General features: G+C 39.2%; 1 protein-coding gene and 1 long non-coding RNA gene across 15 annotated transcripts in view; one reads left to right on the plus strand and one right to left on the minus strand.

Annotated features, from left to right (window-relative positions):
• The window catches only part of LOC103879561, a 59,062-nt gene that overhangs the window by 15,363 nt on the left and 28,120 nt on the right, over positions 1–15,579 (plus strand). The window lies entirely within an intron of this gene.
• LOC116272741 (rho GTPase-activating protein 28-like) overlaps positions 5,749–15,579 on the minus strand; it is a 62,096-nt gene continuing 52,265 nt past the window's right edge. For all 6 annotated transcript variants that reach the window (XM_031661511.1, XM_031661512.1, XM_031661513.1 and 3 more), the window contains 2 exons: positions 9,618–9,682; positions 5,749–6,804 (listed from right to left, as the gene is read on the minus strand). In XM_031661511.1, coding sequence (XP_031517371.1) covers positions 6,710–6,804; positions 9,618–9,682 — 160 coding nt within the window. In that variant the 3' untranslated portion in view covers positions 5,749–6,709. The remainder of the gene's footprint in view (positions 6,805–9,617; positions 9,683–15,579) is intronic.

Genomic DNA, 15,579 nt, shown 5'->3' on the forward strand with positions numbered 1-15,579 from the left:
CCACTCTCTTCTGGCTTGTAGAGTTTCTGCCAAGAGATCTGCTATTAGTCTGATGGGCTTCCCTTTGTGGGTAACCCGACCTTTCTCTCTGGCTGCCCTTAACATTTTTTCCTTCATTTCAACTTTGGTGAATTTGACAATTACGTGTCTTGGAGTTGCTCTTCTTGAGCAGTATCTTTGTAGCATTCTCTGTATTTCCTGAATTTGAATGTTGGCCTGCCTTGCTAGGTTGGGGAAGTTCTCCTGGATAATATCCTGCAGAGTGTTTTCCAACTTGGTTCCGTTTACCCCGTCACTTTCAAGTACACCCATCAGACATAGATTTGGTGTGTCCACATAATCCCGTATTTTTTAGAGGCTTTGTTTCTTTTTACTCTTTTTTCTCGAAACTTCTCTTCTCGCTTCATTTCATTCCTTTGATTTTCAATCACTGATACCCTTTCTTCCAGTTGATCGAATCGGTTACTGAAGCTTGTGCATTTGTCACATAATTCTCGTGCCATACTTTTCAGCTCTATCAGGTCATTTAAGGACTTCTCTACATTTGTTATTCTAGTTAGCCATTCGTCAAATCTTTTTTCAAGGTTTTTAGGTTGTTGGTGATGGGCTCGAACTTCCTCCTTTAGCTCGGAGAAGTTTGATCATCTGAAGCCTCCTGCTCTCAACTAGTCAAAGTAATTCTCCATCCAGTTTGCTTCCATTGCTGGTGAGGAGCTGTGTTCCTTTGGAGGGGGAGAGCCACTCTGATTTTTAGAATTTTGAGTTTTTCGGCTTTGTTTTTTCCTCATCTTTGTGGTTTTATCTACCTTTGGTCTTTGATGATGGTGTCGTACAAGTGGAGTTTTGGTGTCGATGTCCTTTTTGTTTGTTAGTTTTCCTTCTAACAGTCAGGACCTTCAGCTGCAGGTCTGTTGGAGTTTGCTAGAGGTCCACTCCAGACCCTGTTTGCCTGGGTATCAGCAGCGGAGGCTGCAGAAGAGTGAACATTGCTGAACAGCAAATGTTGCTGCCTGATCGTTCCTCTGGAAGCTTCATCTCAGAGGGGTACCTGGCCGTGTGAGGTGTGAGGTGTCAGTCTGACCCTAGTGGGGAGTGTCTCCCAGTTAGGCTACTCAGGGGTCAGGGACCCACTTGAGCAGGCAATCTGTCTGTTCTCAGATCTCAGACTCTGTGCCGGGAGAACCACTATTCTCTTCAAAGTTGTCAGAGAGGGACATTTAAATCTATAGAGGTTTCTGCTGCCTTTTGTTTGGCTATGCCCTGTCCCCAGAGGTAGAGTCTACAGAGGCAGACAAGCCTCCTTGAGCTTCCCGCAGCTTTGTTTACCTACCCAAGCCTCAGCAATGGCAGGTGCTCCTCCCGAAGCCTCGCTGCTGCCTTGCAGTTAGATCTCAGACTGCCGTGCTAGCAATGAGGGAAGCTGTGTGGGCGTGGGACCCTCCGAGCTGGGCACAGGATATAATCTCCTCGTGTGCCATTTGCTAAGACCCTTGGAAAAGCGCAGTATTAGGGTGGGAGTGACCCAATTTTCCAGGTGTTGTGTGTCAGTTTCCCTTGACTAGGAAAGGGAATTTCCTTCCCCCTTGTGCTTCCCGGGTGAGGCGATGCCTTGCCCTGCTTCGGCTCTTGCTCGGTGGGCTGCACCCACTGTCTGACACGCCCCCATGAGATGAACCTGGTACCTCAGTTGGAAATGCAGAAATCACCTGTCTTCTGTGTCGCTCACGCTGGGAGCTGAAGGCTGGAGCTGTTCTATTCAGCTGTCTTGGAACCACGCCCCCAGACAGTCTCCATATACATTTTAAAATCAGCTTCTCAATTTCTACAACAAAAAAGACTCCTGGAATTTTGATTTGGATTTCGTTGTGTCTGCAGATCCTTTTGGGGGAGAATGCATGCCTTAACAACATTGAGTCTTGCAATTCAGGAACGTGGACTATCCTTCCATTCATTGAGTTCATATTTAATTTCCCTTGGCAATGTTTATAGTTTTCAGTAATTAGGCCCTGCTTATCTTGCACTAAATTTATTTTTCTATATTTTATATTTGTTGATGCTATTGTAAGTGGTATTGCTTTTATAATTTTCTTTCCCAGCTGTCTTTATAGCTAATACATGGAACACAATTGATTTTTGTGAATGACCTTGTATCCTGTGATGTTGCTAAATGTACTTATTACTTCTAGTAATTTTAACTATTAATTCCTTATGATTTCCTTTACATAATCATATAGTCATATCTGCAAATTAAACATTTTTATACTTCTTCAACACTTTTTGCCTTTTCTTGACTTATAGCCCTAGATAGGATCTCCTGTACAGTGTTAAACAAAAATAGCAAAAACAGACACTCTTACCTTATTTGTTATCTCAGGGCACATTTATTCAATCTTGGCACTACTGAATAATTCTTTTTTTTTTTGGACGGAGTCTTGCTGTTTCTTCCAGGCTAGAGTGCAGTGGTACCATCTTGGCTCACTGCCACCTCCGCCTCCTGGGTTCAAGTGATTCTCCTGCCTCATCCTCCCGAGTAGCTAGGATTATAGGCACACACCACTGCGCCTGGCTAATTTTTGTATTTTTACTAAAGATGGGGTTTCACCATGTTGGCCAGGCTGGTCTCGAACTCCCGACCTCAGGTGATCCACCCGCCTCACCTCCCAAAGTGCTGGATTACAGGTGTGAGCCACTGTGCCAGGGCCAGGCTGGATAATTCTATGTTGCAGGGCTGTCCTGTGCACTGGAGTGGGATCGGCAGCATCCTTGGCTTCTCACTCACCAGAGGCTGGCAGCGCCCTCTCACCCCCTGGTGGTGAGAACCTGGTAAGTTACTCTTCAAAAACAAGAACATTTGGAAACATCTGTTTCCAGGTATTGCCAAATATTTCCTTAAGGCAAAAATCATCCCTAGCATCACTGTGCCCTTCGAATAGCCAAGTAGAAGAATTCTCATACAATGTTTTTAGTGTTTTTCTCTTTATTTCTTAAGGATAAAATGCAACATACATATTCTACTTAACAATGAAAGCTGATGGAACAGAAGAATCATTATTAGCTTTTGAGATGGGCAAAGACTTAAAACATTGGTGTTTTCTAGTGTCATGATTTGTCAATCAAATTAGTTTTAGAAAATAGTTGGTAAATGTCTGACAGAAACAAATTTTTAATTAAGGTGTATGTAAGTGTGTAAAACTGTTAAAAATGCTTGAAAACACACACTCTAATCCCATGTCGTATTATTTTTATTTGTAGAAAATAGTTAAAAACTGCCTGTCAGAGAAACTATTTAATCCCTTAACACAAAGTCTTTTAAGGCAAATAAACGTTTATGAAGAACAGTTGAAATACGCCCGCTAGGAAGAAGGGACATTTTAACTCATGTGAGCTTTCAGTCAAGTGAAATAGGTGGACACCAGATGAAAATGCCTGAAAGAAAAGATGGACATTAATTCCTACTCCTGAACACTCGCGTCTGCACGTGGTTAGAAACTCAAGACAATGAGCAGGGCACAGAATTCTCAGAGTATACCACACAGATCACAGTGACACAGTATTTCTGCTTTTAAAGCTTTGCTGAAAAAGTTTTTCGTCATTAAATGTATATTATTAAACATACACTGAAAGCTAATTGAAGGGATTTAAATAATAAGATTCAGGCACAGTTTGTAACAACAATTGTTAAAGTCCATTCATTTTTTTTCCCAAGAAAGGCGAGTGAGGTAGTTTATACTGTATAGACGTTGTAAATAGTTGATAATCCAGTTTGTTTAGAGATCACTGACTCCAAGAATCATATTCCCAAGTGAGCTGCGTAACAAAGGGATCTTCTTTTGCAGAATGGAGGGAAAAAATGAATCAACTCTAGGATTTTTTTCTGAATTAGCATTCCTAAAATGTCAGTTCCCTCTAGCACTGTCTCCTGGAGGACATAATTTTCCCAAGTGTATACCAAGAGCACTAGGAATGGGTGAGAGGGGAGAAGCTCTTAAGGATAGCATGTAGAAGCCCATTATCTGCCCTTCTTTTGTTTGCAAAGAATTGCAATGAATTCATTAAACTTTTAAAAAACAACTCTTGATAAGGCAAAAATTCTTTCAATACTTAGATGAGAGGCATCTTTGCATTTTAACTGTAGGGGTTTGTTTATTCTGAAGAATAAAATTGGTCAAAAGAACCTCTTTAATCACACAAATATTAGTCTGTGTATCTACTAAAAATTCTTCTCTAATCAATTCGCCCTCTGATTAAGAATAAAAGTTATATCCAATGATACTAGTATTGACATGGCCTTCCATATATATATATATATGTGTGTGTGTGTGTATATATATGTGTGTGTGTGTGTGTGTATATATATGTGTGTGTGTGTATATATATGTGTGTGTGTGTGTGTGTATATATATGTGTGTGTGTGTGTGTGTGTGTGTGTGTGTGTGTGTGTGTATATATATATATGTGTGTGTGTGTGTGTGTATATATATATGGAAGTTGAAAGTTGTCAAACATCCTTGAATAAACTAGAGTGATTATACTTATTGACTCAGCTAAGTCTCTGCCATGTAAAACCACATGAAAGTGGACAAGAAACTGTATTTTACCTGTTACCTATTAGGGATTTATTTGAAACTGATGACAAACTGAAGTAAATCTTAAAACCTTCAGAATTTACTCACAGGTTCTAATGTGTTTTTGGTCAAAAGAAATAAAAATTCTCAAATAAAAAATTTAATGAACAGATTTGTGAATTATCTATATAAACACAACAGAATTGAACTATTTGAATGAAAGGAAATACACTGAGAAATATCACTCAGTTTTCATATACATGCAGAAACATAAGGTAGCTGTTTGAAGAATTTCTTCCATATGTGGTCATAAATTACTGCCATTTTACATCTTGGGACGTGGCAATTACATAAAGTAAAATGTTTACCCCTGTTGTCTGAATTGCAAAAATGATGACAGCATTTTTTTCAGACTCTAGAAATTCATGATGTAGCCACGTGCCACCAATTGCCCATACGTTAAAAATGAATAAAATGTAGGAATAAATATAAAACTTATGCAGAAGGCACGTTTCCTTTTAATGGGTTTTCAGGCAAAAAAAAAAAAAAAAATTCTCAAATGAACAAATCAAATGAATGGATCTTGTGTTTTCTATAAAAATATAACAAAATCCTAAATTCCAGCAAGTTATCTACATGTTTTAATATAAGCAATATATTTCATATAGATATCATATAGATATCTATCATATAGTTTCATATAGATATCAAAGTGTAATATAGCATATAAAAGATTTCTTCTACAAATGGGCTTAAATATTACCACGTTTGGAGACCTGCGAAGTAGACAAAAAGATGTTTTTGGTATTTGTGAGCAACTCTGTCTACTGCTTAAATTGTTAAGAGAGAGTCATTTGGGCCTCATTACAACCAATATAAATTCATCAAAATCTTGTCTGGGATAAATGAGAACTCTGTCCGCATTTCCAGCTAATCCGAGAAGGACTATATCCACAGTCTCAAGAGGAAAGGCAGAGCTGTCCAATCCCTCAGAACCTTTTAGATTTGCTCCAAATTAGAAATGTGGGGACTATGTGTTTTGGGCGGTCACAGGTCTGGAATATGGCTCTGCAGGCTCTTGATAGTGAGATAGTGGTCATCTTACCAGACAGGTATCTGATTTTAAGCCTCAGGCTAATCCACGATGCTCGGCCATGCTTATGATTAACAAACAAAAGCAAAATCTGCTTTTATAGTTTATAAAACCCGGATAGAACAGTATTTTTCAGCATTCTTGGATAAAGCAGTTCTGCATTTTTAAACTGGGACTGCAGAAGTGACTGTCTATAGTTGTGAAATATAAAAAAATGGTACGTTTGATCAGAAAAGGAAGCCTGTGCCTGGCACTTGGAAAGATACTGAGCACCATAACCATAATGAGAAAATAGAGGCTCTGTGAATGTTAATACATATGACACCCTTTGTCAAACTAAGCTTCACTAGGAGGACCTGTGCTCATAGAAGAATATGCTTTAAAAGTATCAATTTTCCACAGTCGATGATAGAGAACAGTTCATTTGCACCAGAATGCTGACAGTCACAATACACAGCCTGATGTACATAACAGTACAGTTTTCTTTAAACAGAAGTTCTTCCTCCTCCAATTCAGGAGTCAGTCAGAGCATAAATATTATATGTTTCACTTTAGAAACCGATTCTCTTTAAAAAGCACATCTGGATTATTTTGCAGGGTAGAAATGAAGGCTATTTCTGGCATTCTTGCTCAAAAAGTCAAACATGTACATTAAGTATAAAAATGGTCTCTTTCACCTCTTTCGTTGGGTAGCATTGGCTACATAAAGAACATTGCTTATCCCTCGGTCTAGGGCCAAGTTCATTTCTGCTAGGAAGCTGAAATACTAGAAGTGATTAGAGTTCCATATTCTAGATTGGTCTTTCTTCTGGAAGGACCACATCATCTTTCCTTTACTTTTATAAAAAAAAAATATCATGAGAAAGCTTCAACTGAATTGGTGAACCAGTGCCCCTTCCATAGTTCATGCTGACAATGTCCACTGCGGAGGGCCAGAAATACTGAGAAGGCTGTAGGAACAAATATGTCAAACACAGTGTTGTTTTTTCCCTACCAAAATGTAGGATCTTTTTGGCATATAATACATGATAGCAGCTATCTTGAGGATATTTTAAGAACTTGGTTGGGGTTTAATCACCCATTCTGCTTGAGGATTTATACGATACACATCCAATATATAAGCATCTGGATCCAAGCAATGCTCTCCTAAAAGAAAAAGATCAGAGAATAAGTGTACATTTGTGTGTGTGTGTGCGTGCGTGTGCACACATGTGTATGTGTGTGTTTGTGAGGTTCAAATAAGGTTAATATAGTTCTCTTGGCCAAAGTAAGTAGACATATGTTAAGGTTTCTTAACAAACTCTTCTTCCCTCTTCTCCCTCTCTCCCTTCCTTTTTTTTTTTTTTTTTTTTTTCTTTCTTTAAGACTGTGAAGTATGGGTATATCAAATAAATCTCATGTGAAATTGTGGAAGAAAGCAGACATACCATCACAGGCAAATTGTTCCCTTGCTTCATGGCATCAATTAGAAAATTATGGCAAGGGCTGGGTGCGGTGCCTCACACCTGTAATTCCAGCACTTTGGGAGGCTGAGGCGGGCAGATCACTTGAGGTCAGGAATTTGAGACCAGCCTGGACAACATGGTGAAACCCCATGTCTATTAAAAATACAAAAATTAGCCAGGTGTGGTGGCAGGTGCCTATAATCCCAGCTACTGGGGAGGCTGAGGCAGGAGAATCACTTGAACCCGGGAGGCCGAGGTTGCAGTGAGCCAAGATCGTACTACTGCACTCCAGTCTGGGTGACAGAGTGAGATCCTGTCTCCAAAAAAAGAAAAAAGAAAACTATGGCAAGAACTTTTTTCAGGTATAAACTCATCATTCATATGCTAATACATGTCCTCCAGTGGTTTTATAGATAGGTACTTGACCAGAGCTAGAGAAGATTCAAGTCAAGTTCGTTTTAGGAATGGTCATTTTGTTTCTTCACTACATCCGTAGTGAAGCCCATAGGTAGGAAATCCCAAAATGGTAACAACTAAAAGATCATCATTCCCTGGGGCAAACGTATTCGAAAGTCTTTACGTGCAGTGTGCTTGAAACGTATGCTGAAGTCTCAAACAAAACTACCAAGAGCTGCCTGCATGCTCAGTTGTTTGATTCATTCACTTACCAAATATTAATCATGTGCCAGGCATTATTCCAGGGGCTGGGTTTACAGCCATGTATCAGTCAAAAACATTCTAAGAGCAGCATAAGGCAACTAACAAACACATATAATATCAAGTAAGTCCGCTGGTGATAAGAACATGAGAGAAAGGCCAAGCATGGAAGGCATGTTCGGGAGGGTGTGAGGAAAGGGGGGTCTTGCTGAGAAGCTGATTTATCGGCAAAGACCTGGCAGAGGCCAGGGACTGAGAAGTGAGGCTGTCTGGAGGGAGGGCATCCTGGGGAAAAGTCAGAGCACATGCAGAGGCCCCAAATCCAAGCCTGCCAGGTGATTGTATTTACAGGTTTAGTGTTTGAAGGGACCCGTGGGATAGAAATTTCAGGGGCATCCACATACGGGTGGATTTAAAGCAGTGAGATGGATTAAGCTCGCCAAGGAAGGTAAGTGCAAAGAGAGGAGAGTTCCGAGGACTGAACCCTACCGTTCTCCAACCTTGAGAGGCTGAGAGGACAAGAAATAAGGGGCACAGGGGCTCCAGCAGCACAGCCAGGAAAAGTGGGAAGACAGTCAGAAGCTTAGGGCGTCCTTGAAGTCAGGTGAAGAAAGTGTTCTTCAAAGGAGGGAAAGATCAACTCAGGCAGTTCTAAAAACAGACGAGTTGTGTGGTGACCATGACAAGAGGGCGATTCTGGTGTAAGTGCTGAGGGACAGAGCGTGCCTGGAGTGGCTTCAAGAGAGAACAAGGAGGAAGAAATTGGAGTGTAGACACTGATTCCAGAAGCTTTTGCTGTAAGGTGGAACAGAGAAACGGGAGTAGACTTAAAGGGGGTCAAGAAAGAATTTTGTAAAGGGGAGGGAAATTGCCAGTTTTTTAAATGCAGATGGAGATGCTGCAGCTGGGAGGGAAAGGTTGATGGTGTCGGAGAGCGGAGGGTGCTGGCGAGAGGAGGTGCTGCCCTCAGTGGGAGCACAGAGCGCCCATGGGACTGTGAAGATATTCACAGACCAAGCGGGGAAGTTTTGTTGATTCCTCCCCTGCTCCCCCAGGGAAATAGAAAGAATGAATTTGGGAGGAGAGTGAAAACAGGGAAGTTAATCAAAATGGTGTCATGCCTCCGAAAGTTCTTACAGTCTTCTCCGCTTTGTTTTGCATCGAGTCTCCAGAGAGACTTTCCAACTTCAAGTCACATTGAAAAGACCCAGGCCACCGAGGCGCGGTGGCTCACACCTGTAACCTCAGCACTTTGGGAGGCCGAGGTGGGCGGATCACTATTGAAGAGACCCAGGCCAGCGAGGCACAGGGGCTCACGCCTGTAATCTCAGCACTTTGGGAGGCCGAGGTGGGCGGATCACTTGAGGTCAGGAGTTCGAGAGCAGCCTGGCCAACATGGTGAAACCCCATCTCTACTAAAAATAAAATAATTGTCTGGGCATGGTGGTGGGCACCTGCAATCCCAGCTACTAGGGAGGCTGAGGCAGGAGAATCACTTGAACCTGGGAGGTAGAGGTTGCAGTGAGCCAAGATCACGCCAATGCATTCCAACCTGGGCAACAGAGCAAGGTTCCATCTCAAAAACAAAACAAAACAAAACAAAAACAACAACAACAATAACAAAACAGGAAAAGATCCAAGCTTACTTCATATCAACACTAAAATATTCTCATTTAAATTTTGAAAATATTTTAGAAAAGTTGTGCAACTGTTCTCACGAGATAAAAGTATCAGAAACCTACTGATTTTTAGTTTTTATCTAAGAGATTTAGAAAATATACCTTTATGGTAATATCAACATATTTCTTTTAGAGTAATCAGAGAATTGAGCAGTAGAAATTATTACAGTGTGCTTACCTATATTTCCTCCAATTTCATATAACCTTTGGTTCTGAATCTTAATACATTCTGATGAACCATGACTGAAAAAAAAAGAGAAAGTAATGTAATTTTAGCACTCTATCCTGATCTGAGGTAAAAGTGCATGTTAAACAACCAGGCAAAAAATACTTCATTCTACCTTGACGAAATATATCCCACAAAACTGTATCATGACTGAAGTTATGATAAAAACAATTGTTTTTCTGTCTGGCACAGACAAGAAGCTGAGGCCCCGGGAGGACGGGACTGCACCCACCAGGTTGGGAAGCCGCAGTGCTCCACCACATAGAGCCCACTGAGGCCACAGCTGCCAGCACCATTTCAGGGTAGTTACTGTTACTGACACATCAAGGCTGGCCACGGAGCAGCTGCATGTTTAATACTGCCTTGTCATTGGCCGCATTACTCTCAATCCAAAAGAAGTCAGGTTTTATTTCTGCATTTGCCAAAAAATTGAATGGGATTATCAGCCCATGTCACATTTCTCAGTTTGCCTCATGCTTTGCAAGGTGTCTAAGGCTGACTTCATTGCAAGTCTGTGCCCCTTAATAAAAGCAAGTCACGGCCGGGCACGGTGGCTCATGCCTGTAATTCTAGCACTTTGGGAGGTTGAGGCAGGCGGATCATCTGAGGTCAGGAGTTCGAGACCAGCCTGGCTAACATGGCAAAACCCCGTCTTTACTAAAAATACAAAAAATTAGCTGAGCGTGGTGGCATGTGCCTGTAGTTCCGGCTACCCGGGAGGCTGAGGCAGGAGAATTGCTTGAACCCGGTAAGAGGAGGTTGCAGTGGGTGGTGATCACGCCATTGCACTCCAGCCTGGGCGACAGAGCGAAACTCCATCTTGAAAATAAAATAAAATAAAATAAAGTCACAGGAAACTACCACTCAATTTAATTTTTCCACCCCAGACTAGAATGCTGGGTTAGAAGAGTCTAAAAGACTATCGCTGACCTCCATCCCCATCAAGGAGCGACTTTCAGCTTGGTTCCTTCAATAATTGTCCTGGCCTCTCCACTGTGAGGAAGATGCAAGTGTGCCCTCTTTTTTTGTTGTTTTTTTGGTTTAATCGAACTTTCATTTGAGATGCTGTAGATTCACACGTAGTTGTAAGAAATAATAAAAGCGCATCCTGCGCACCCTATACCGATTTCTCTCGATAGCAACATCTCATAAAACTCTAGTGCAGTATCACGACCAGAATGTTGACACCCATTCAGGGAAGATGCAGAACATTTCCAGCCCCACAAGGCACCCCCTGCTGCCCCTTTATAGCCACATTCACTCCTTCTCCCCATCCTACCCTATCCCCATCCCTTACCCCGGCAGCACTACCCTATTCTACAGTTCTATAAATTGGTCATTTCACAAAGGTTAAACAAATGGAAACGTACAGTATGACACATTTTTGTACTAGCTTTTTTTTTTTTTTTCCAACTTGGCATAAATCCCTAGAGATCCACCCAAGTTGCTGCATTTTTATTGTTGAGTAGTATTCCACGGTATAGAGGAGCCAGTTCTGTAGTCACTCACCTGCTGAAGGACACCTAGGCTTTTTCCCCCCAACCTTGCCAGTTTTTGACTGTGTAAATAAAGCCGCCATCGGCATTTGTGTACAGGTTTTTGTGTGAACATGCTATTCATTTCTTCGGGATAAATGCCCAGGAGTGTGAATGCTGGGTCATATGGCAGCCGGAGATTTAGTTTAAGAAACTGCCAAACTATTTCATGGAGTGACTCACTATTGACATTCCCGCCAGAAATGCACGAGCGACCCCGTTTCTCTGTATCTTTGTCAGTATTTGGTGTTGTCAGTATTTTTTATTTTAGCCATTCTCACAGGTGTGTAGTCATATGTAATTGTGGTTTTAATTAGCATTTCCATAATGGCCAACGATGTTGAACATCTTTCCATAGTTGCCATTTGTTTATCTCTTTGGTGAAATGTAATCTGTATCTCTTTGGTAGTGTCTGTTCATGTCTTTTGCCCACTTTCAAACTGGATTGTTTGTTTTTTTAACTGTTGAATTTTGAGTGTTTTATTTATATATTCTAGATACTAGTCCTTTGTTGGATACGTGGTTTTGCAAATACTTCATTCCAGTCCTTAGTTTGTCTTTTCATCCTATTCACATGGTCTTTTAGAATGTAAGTTTTCCATTTTGATGAAGTCTAATTTATCAATTTTATTTCTTATGGGTCACATTTTTGATGTCAAGCTCTAAGAACTCTTTAGTTTTAGATCACAAATATTTTCTCCTACATTATTTTCTAAGGGTTTTATAGTTTTACACTACACACTTAAGTCTGTGATCCGTTTTGAGTTAATTTTTGAATAGGTGTGAGGTTTAGATCAAGGTTTATTTATTTTTTGCCTATGGATGTCCATTGCTTCAACACCATTTACTGAAAAGGCTTCCTCCATCGAATTGCTTTTGTACTTTTCTCAAAATCAGTTGCTGGAATAGCCAAATTCATAGAGACAGAAAGGAGAAGAATGGTTGCCAGTGGCTAAAGGCAGGGTGAATGGGGATAGAGTCTCCGTGTGGGATGATAAAAAAGATTTTGGGTATGAATGATGGTGATGGTTGCACAACAATGTGAATGTACTTAGTGCCGCTGAACTGTCCCTTTGAAATGGTTAAAACAGACTTTTATGTTATGTATAGTTTACAATAAAAATCTTTTAAAAATCAGATGGGCCTATTTGTGTAGGTCAGTTTCTGGGTTCTCTATTCTATTCCATTGATCTAAGTGTCTATCCCTCCACCGGCACCATACTATCTTGATTACTCTACCTTTTATATAATCAGCCTTAATATCTAGTAAAGTGATTCCTCCTACTTTGTTCTTCTTTTTCAGTATCATTTTATTCTAGCACCTGCGCTTTTCCATATATATTTTTAGAATAAGCTTGTGCATGTTTACAAAGTAACTTGCTGGAATTTTGACAGGAATTGCATTAAACCCATAGATCAATTTGGGGAGAACTGATATCTTTACCGTGTTATCTTCCAATCCATGAAAATGGTATGTCTCTCCATTTCTTTAGGTCTTCTTTAATTTCTTTCACCAGCATTTTGTAATTTTCAACGTATAGATCCTGTGAAGGTTTACTTAAGTTCATGCTTAAGTATTTATTTTTAGAGTGACTGTAAAGGGTATTGTGTTTTTACTTTTGGTTTTAAATTCGGTTTCCACATTTAAAATGTATTCCAATATTCCAGTGTGACTGATTTTTGTGTGTTAATCTTGTATCCTGTGATCTTACTGAACTGACTTATTAGTTCTAGGTCTTTTTAAGTTTTTATTTTATGAAATTTTTAATGTAGATATTCAGGTCATCTGCAAATAGAGACCATTTTATTTCTTCCTTTATAACCTGTGTGCCTTTTCTTTTCTTTGCCTTACTGCAGTGACTTAATATTCCAGAAGTATGTTGAAAGAGATTGATGAAAGTGGGCATCCTTATTCTTGCTCTTAGAGGGAAAGTATTCAATCTTTCATTGTTAAGTATGATGTTAGCTGTAGGTTTTGTAGATCATCTTTATCAGGTTGAGTAAGTTCTCCTCTTTTTCTAGTTTTCTGAGAGTTTTTATCATGACTCGGTGCTGGATTTTGTCAAAGGCTTTTTTTCTGTATCAATTGAGATGACCGTATGGTTTTTCTCCTGTTGATATGACTAATTACATTGATTGATTTTTTAATGTAAAATCAACCTTGCATGCCTGAAAAAAATCCGTTGGTTTATGGTATATAATTCTTTTAATAAATGCTAGGTTAGATTTGTTATTTTGCTGATAATTTTTAAAATCTAAATTTATGAGATATTGGTCTCTAGGGCTTTTGTTTTTTTTAATATAATTTTTATTTTTTGGTATTAGGGTATTAATACAAGCTTCATAAAATGAGTTAGGGAGTATTCCTCCCTCTTCTATTTTCTAGAAAAGATTGTTCTAGATTACTCTTAATTCTTTAAACATTTGCTAGTTTTCTCCAGCAAAACCATCTGGGCTTCCAGAGATTTTAAAAACTTTAAAATTATAGATTCAATTTCTTTAATGGCTATAGCACTATTCAGCTAGTCAATTTCATTTTGGTTGTATTTTGGTAATTAGTGTTTTTCGAGGAATTGGTACATTCTAAGTTTTGAATTTATTAGCTGTAAAGTTGTTACAGTAATCCTTTTTATCCCTTTAATGGAAGTACTGTACAGTGATACTCCATTTGACTGGATATCCTTGATGTGTGTCATCTCTTTATCTTTGTTAGTCTTTCTAGGAGTTTATCAATTTTATTGCTTTTTTAAAAAAGCAACTTTTTGTTTCACTGATCTTTATCATTTTCCTGTTTTTAATTTCACTTATTTCTGCTTATCTTTATTAATTTCTTCCTTCAGGTTGTTTTAGGTATATTTTGCTCTTATTTTTGTAGTTTTTAGAGGTAGGAACTTGGACAGTGGATTTGAGATCTTTCATTTCTATCATAAGCATTTACTGCTATAAATTTTTCTCTCAGCACAGCTTTAGTTGCATCCCACATAATTTTATTTTTAAAATTTTATTTATGTATTCATTTTTGAGACGGAGTCTCACTCTGTCACCCAGGCTGGAGTACAGTGGTGTGGTTTCGGCTCACTGCAAACTCTGCCTCCCGGGTTCAAGTGATTCTCCTGCCTCAGACACCTAAGTAGCTGAGATGACAGGTGACTGCCACCATGCCTGGCTCATTTTTGTATTTTTAGTAGAGACGGCATTTCACTGTTGGCCAGGCTGATCTCGAACTCCTGACCTCGTGATCCACCCACCTCAGCCTCCCAAAGTGCTGGAATTACAGGCATGAGTCATCGTGCTCAGCCTATCTTTCTGGATTCTATCTTGTTTTATTTATATAATTTTTTAGTATATTGCTTTGTATGGCTTTGTGGTTTCTCTGGATATTACAGAACATGTGTAACTTATTGCAGTTTACTGATATTGATGTTTTACTAATAAATGATATGTACTTTTATTAGTTTTTATCCTCACACTTAAAAATTAATGATATTTATTCCTTTAAAAGTTTTTATATTTCTATCATGGTAAAATACATATAACAAAATATATTATATTAGCAATTTTTAAGTGTATAGTTCAGTGGTATTAAATACATTCATAATGTTGAACAACCATAACCAGCATCTGTTTTCAGAACTCGTTTTATCTGTAAAACTGAAACTGTATGCCCATTAAACAATAATTCCCCATTTCCCCTCCCTCTTAGGCCCTAGCAACCACCATTCTATTCTGTCTCTATGATTCTGACCATAACTAAGTGGAGTCATATAGTGTTTATCCTCTTGTGACTGGCTTATTTCATCAGCATAACGTTCTTGAGGTTCATCCATGTTGCAGCATATGTCAGAATTTCTTTCCTTTTTATGGCTGAATCGTATTTCCTTATATGTATATACATATTTGGCTTATCCGTTCATCTGTTGATGAATACTTAGGATGCTTCCATGTTTTAACTATTGTGAATAATGCTGTGAACATGAGAGTAAAATGTCTCCATGAGGTCCTGCTTTTAATTTTTTGGCCATGTACCCACAGGTGGAATTGCTGGATCATATGGTAATTCTGTTTGTAACGTTTTGAGGAATCACCATACTGTTTTCTACAGTGGCTGTAGCATTTTTTACACCCCCACTTCCCACCAGTGGTGCACAAGATTTCTGATTTCTTCTCATCCTCACCAGCAATTGTTTTTTTCTTCTTTTTTTTTTTTTAAGGTAGTAGCTATTCAAATGAGTGTGATAGTTCTATTTATTCTCAGTTCTTTGAATTCAAAATCACGTAAGTTAAAGGAGGACCACTGATGCATGCATAGATTTCATTTTTAAAATGGAAAGATAATCCTGATATTCTGGCATAACTAAATTTTACCTATTTTACTCTGA

This window comes from Papio anubis, unplaced genomic scaffold (assembly GCF_008728515.1).
Source record: "Papio anubis isolate 15944 unplaced genomic scaffold, Panubis1.0 scaffold179, whole genome shotgun sequence".
Classification (NCBI taxonomy): domain Eukaryota; kingdom Metazoa; phylum Chordata; class Mammalia; order Primates; family Cercopithecidae; genus Papio; species Papio anubis.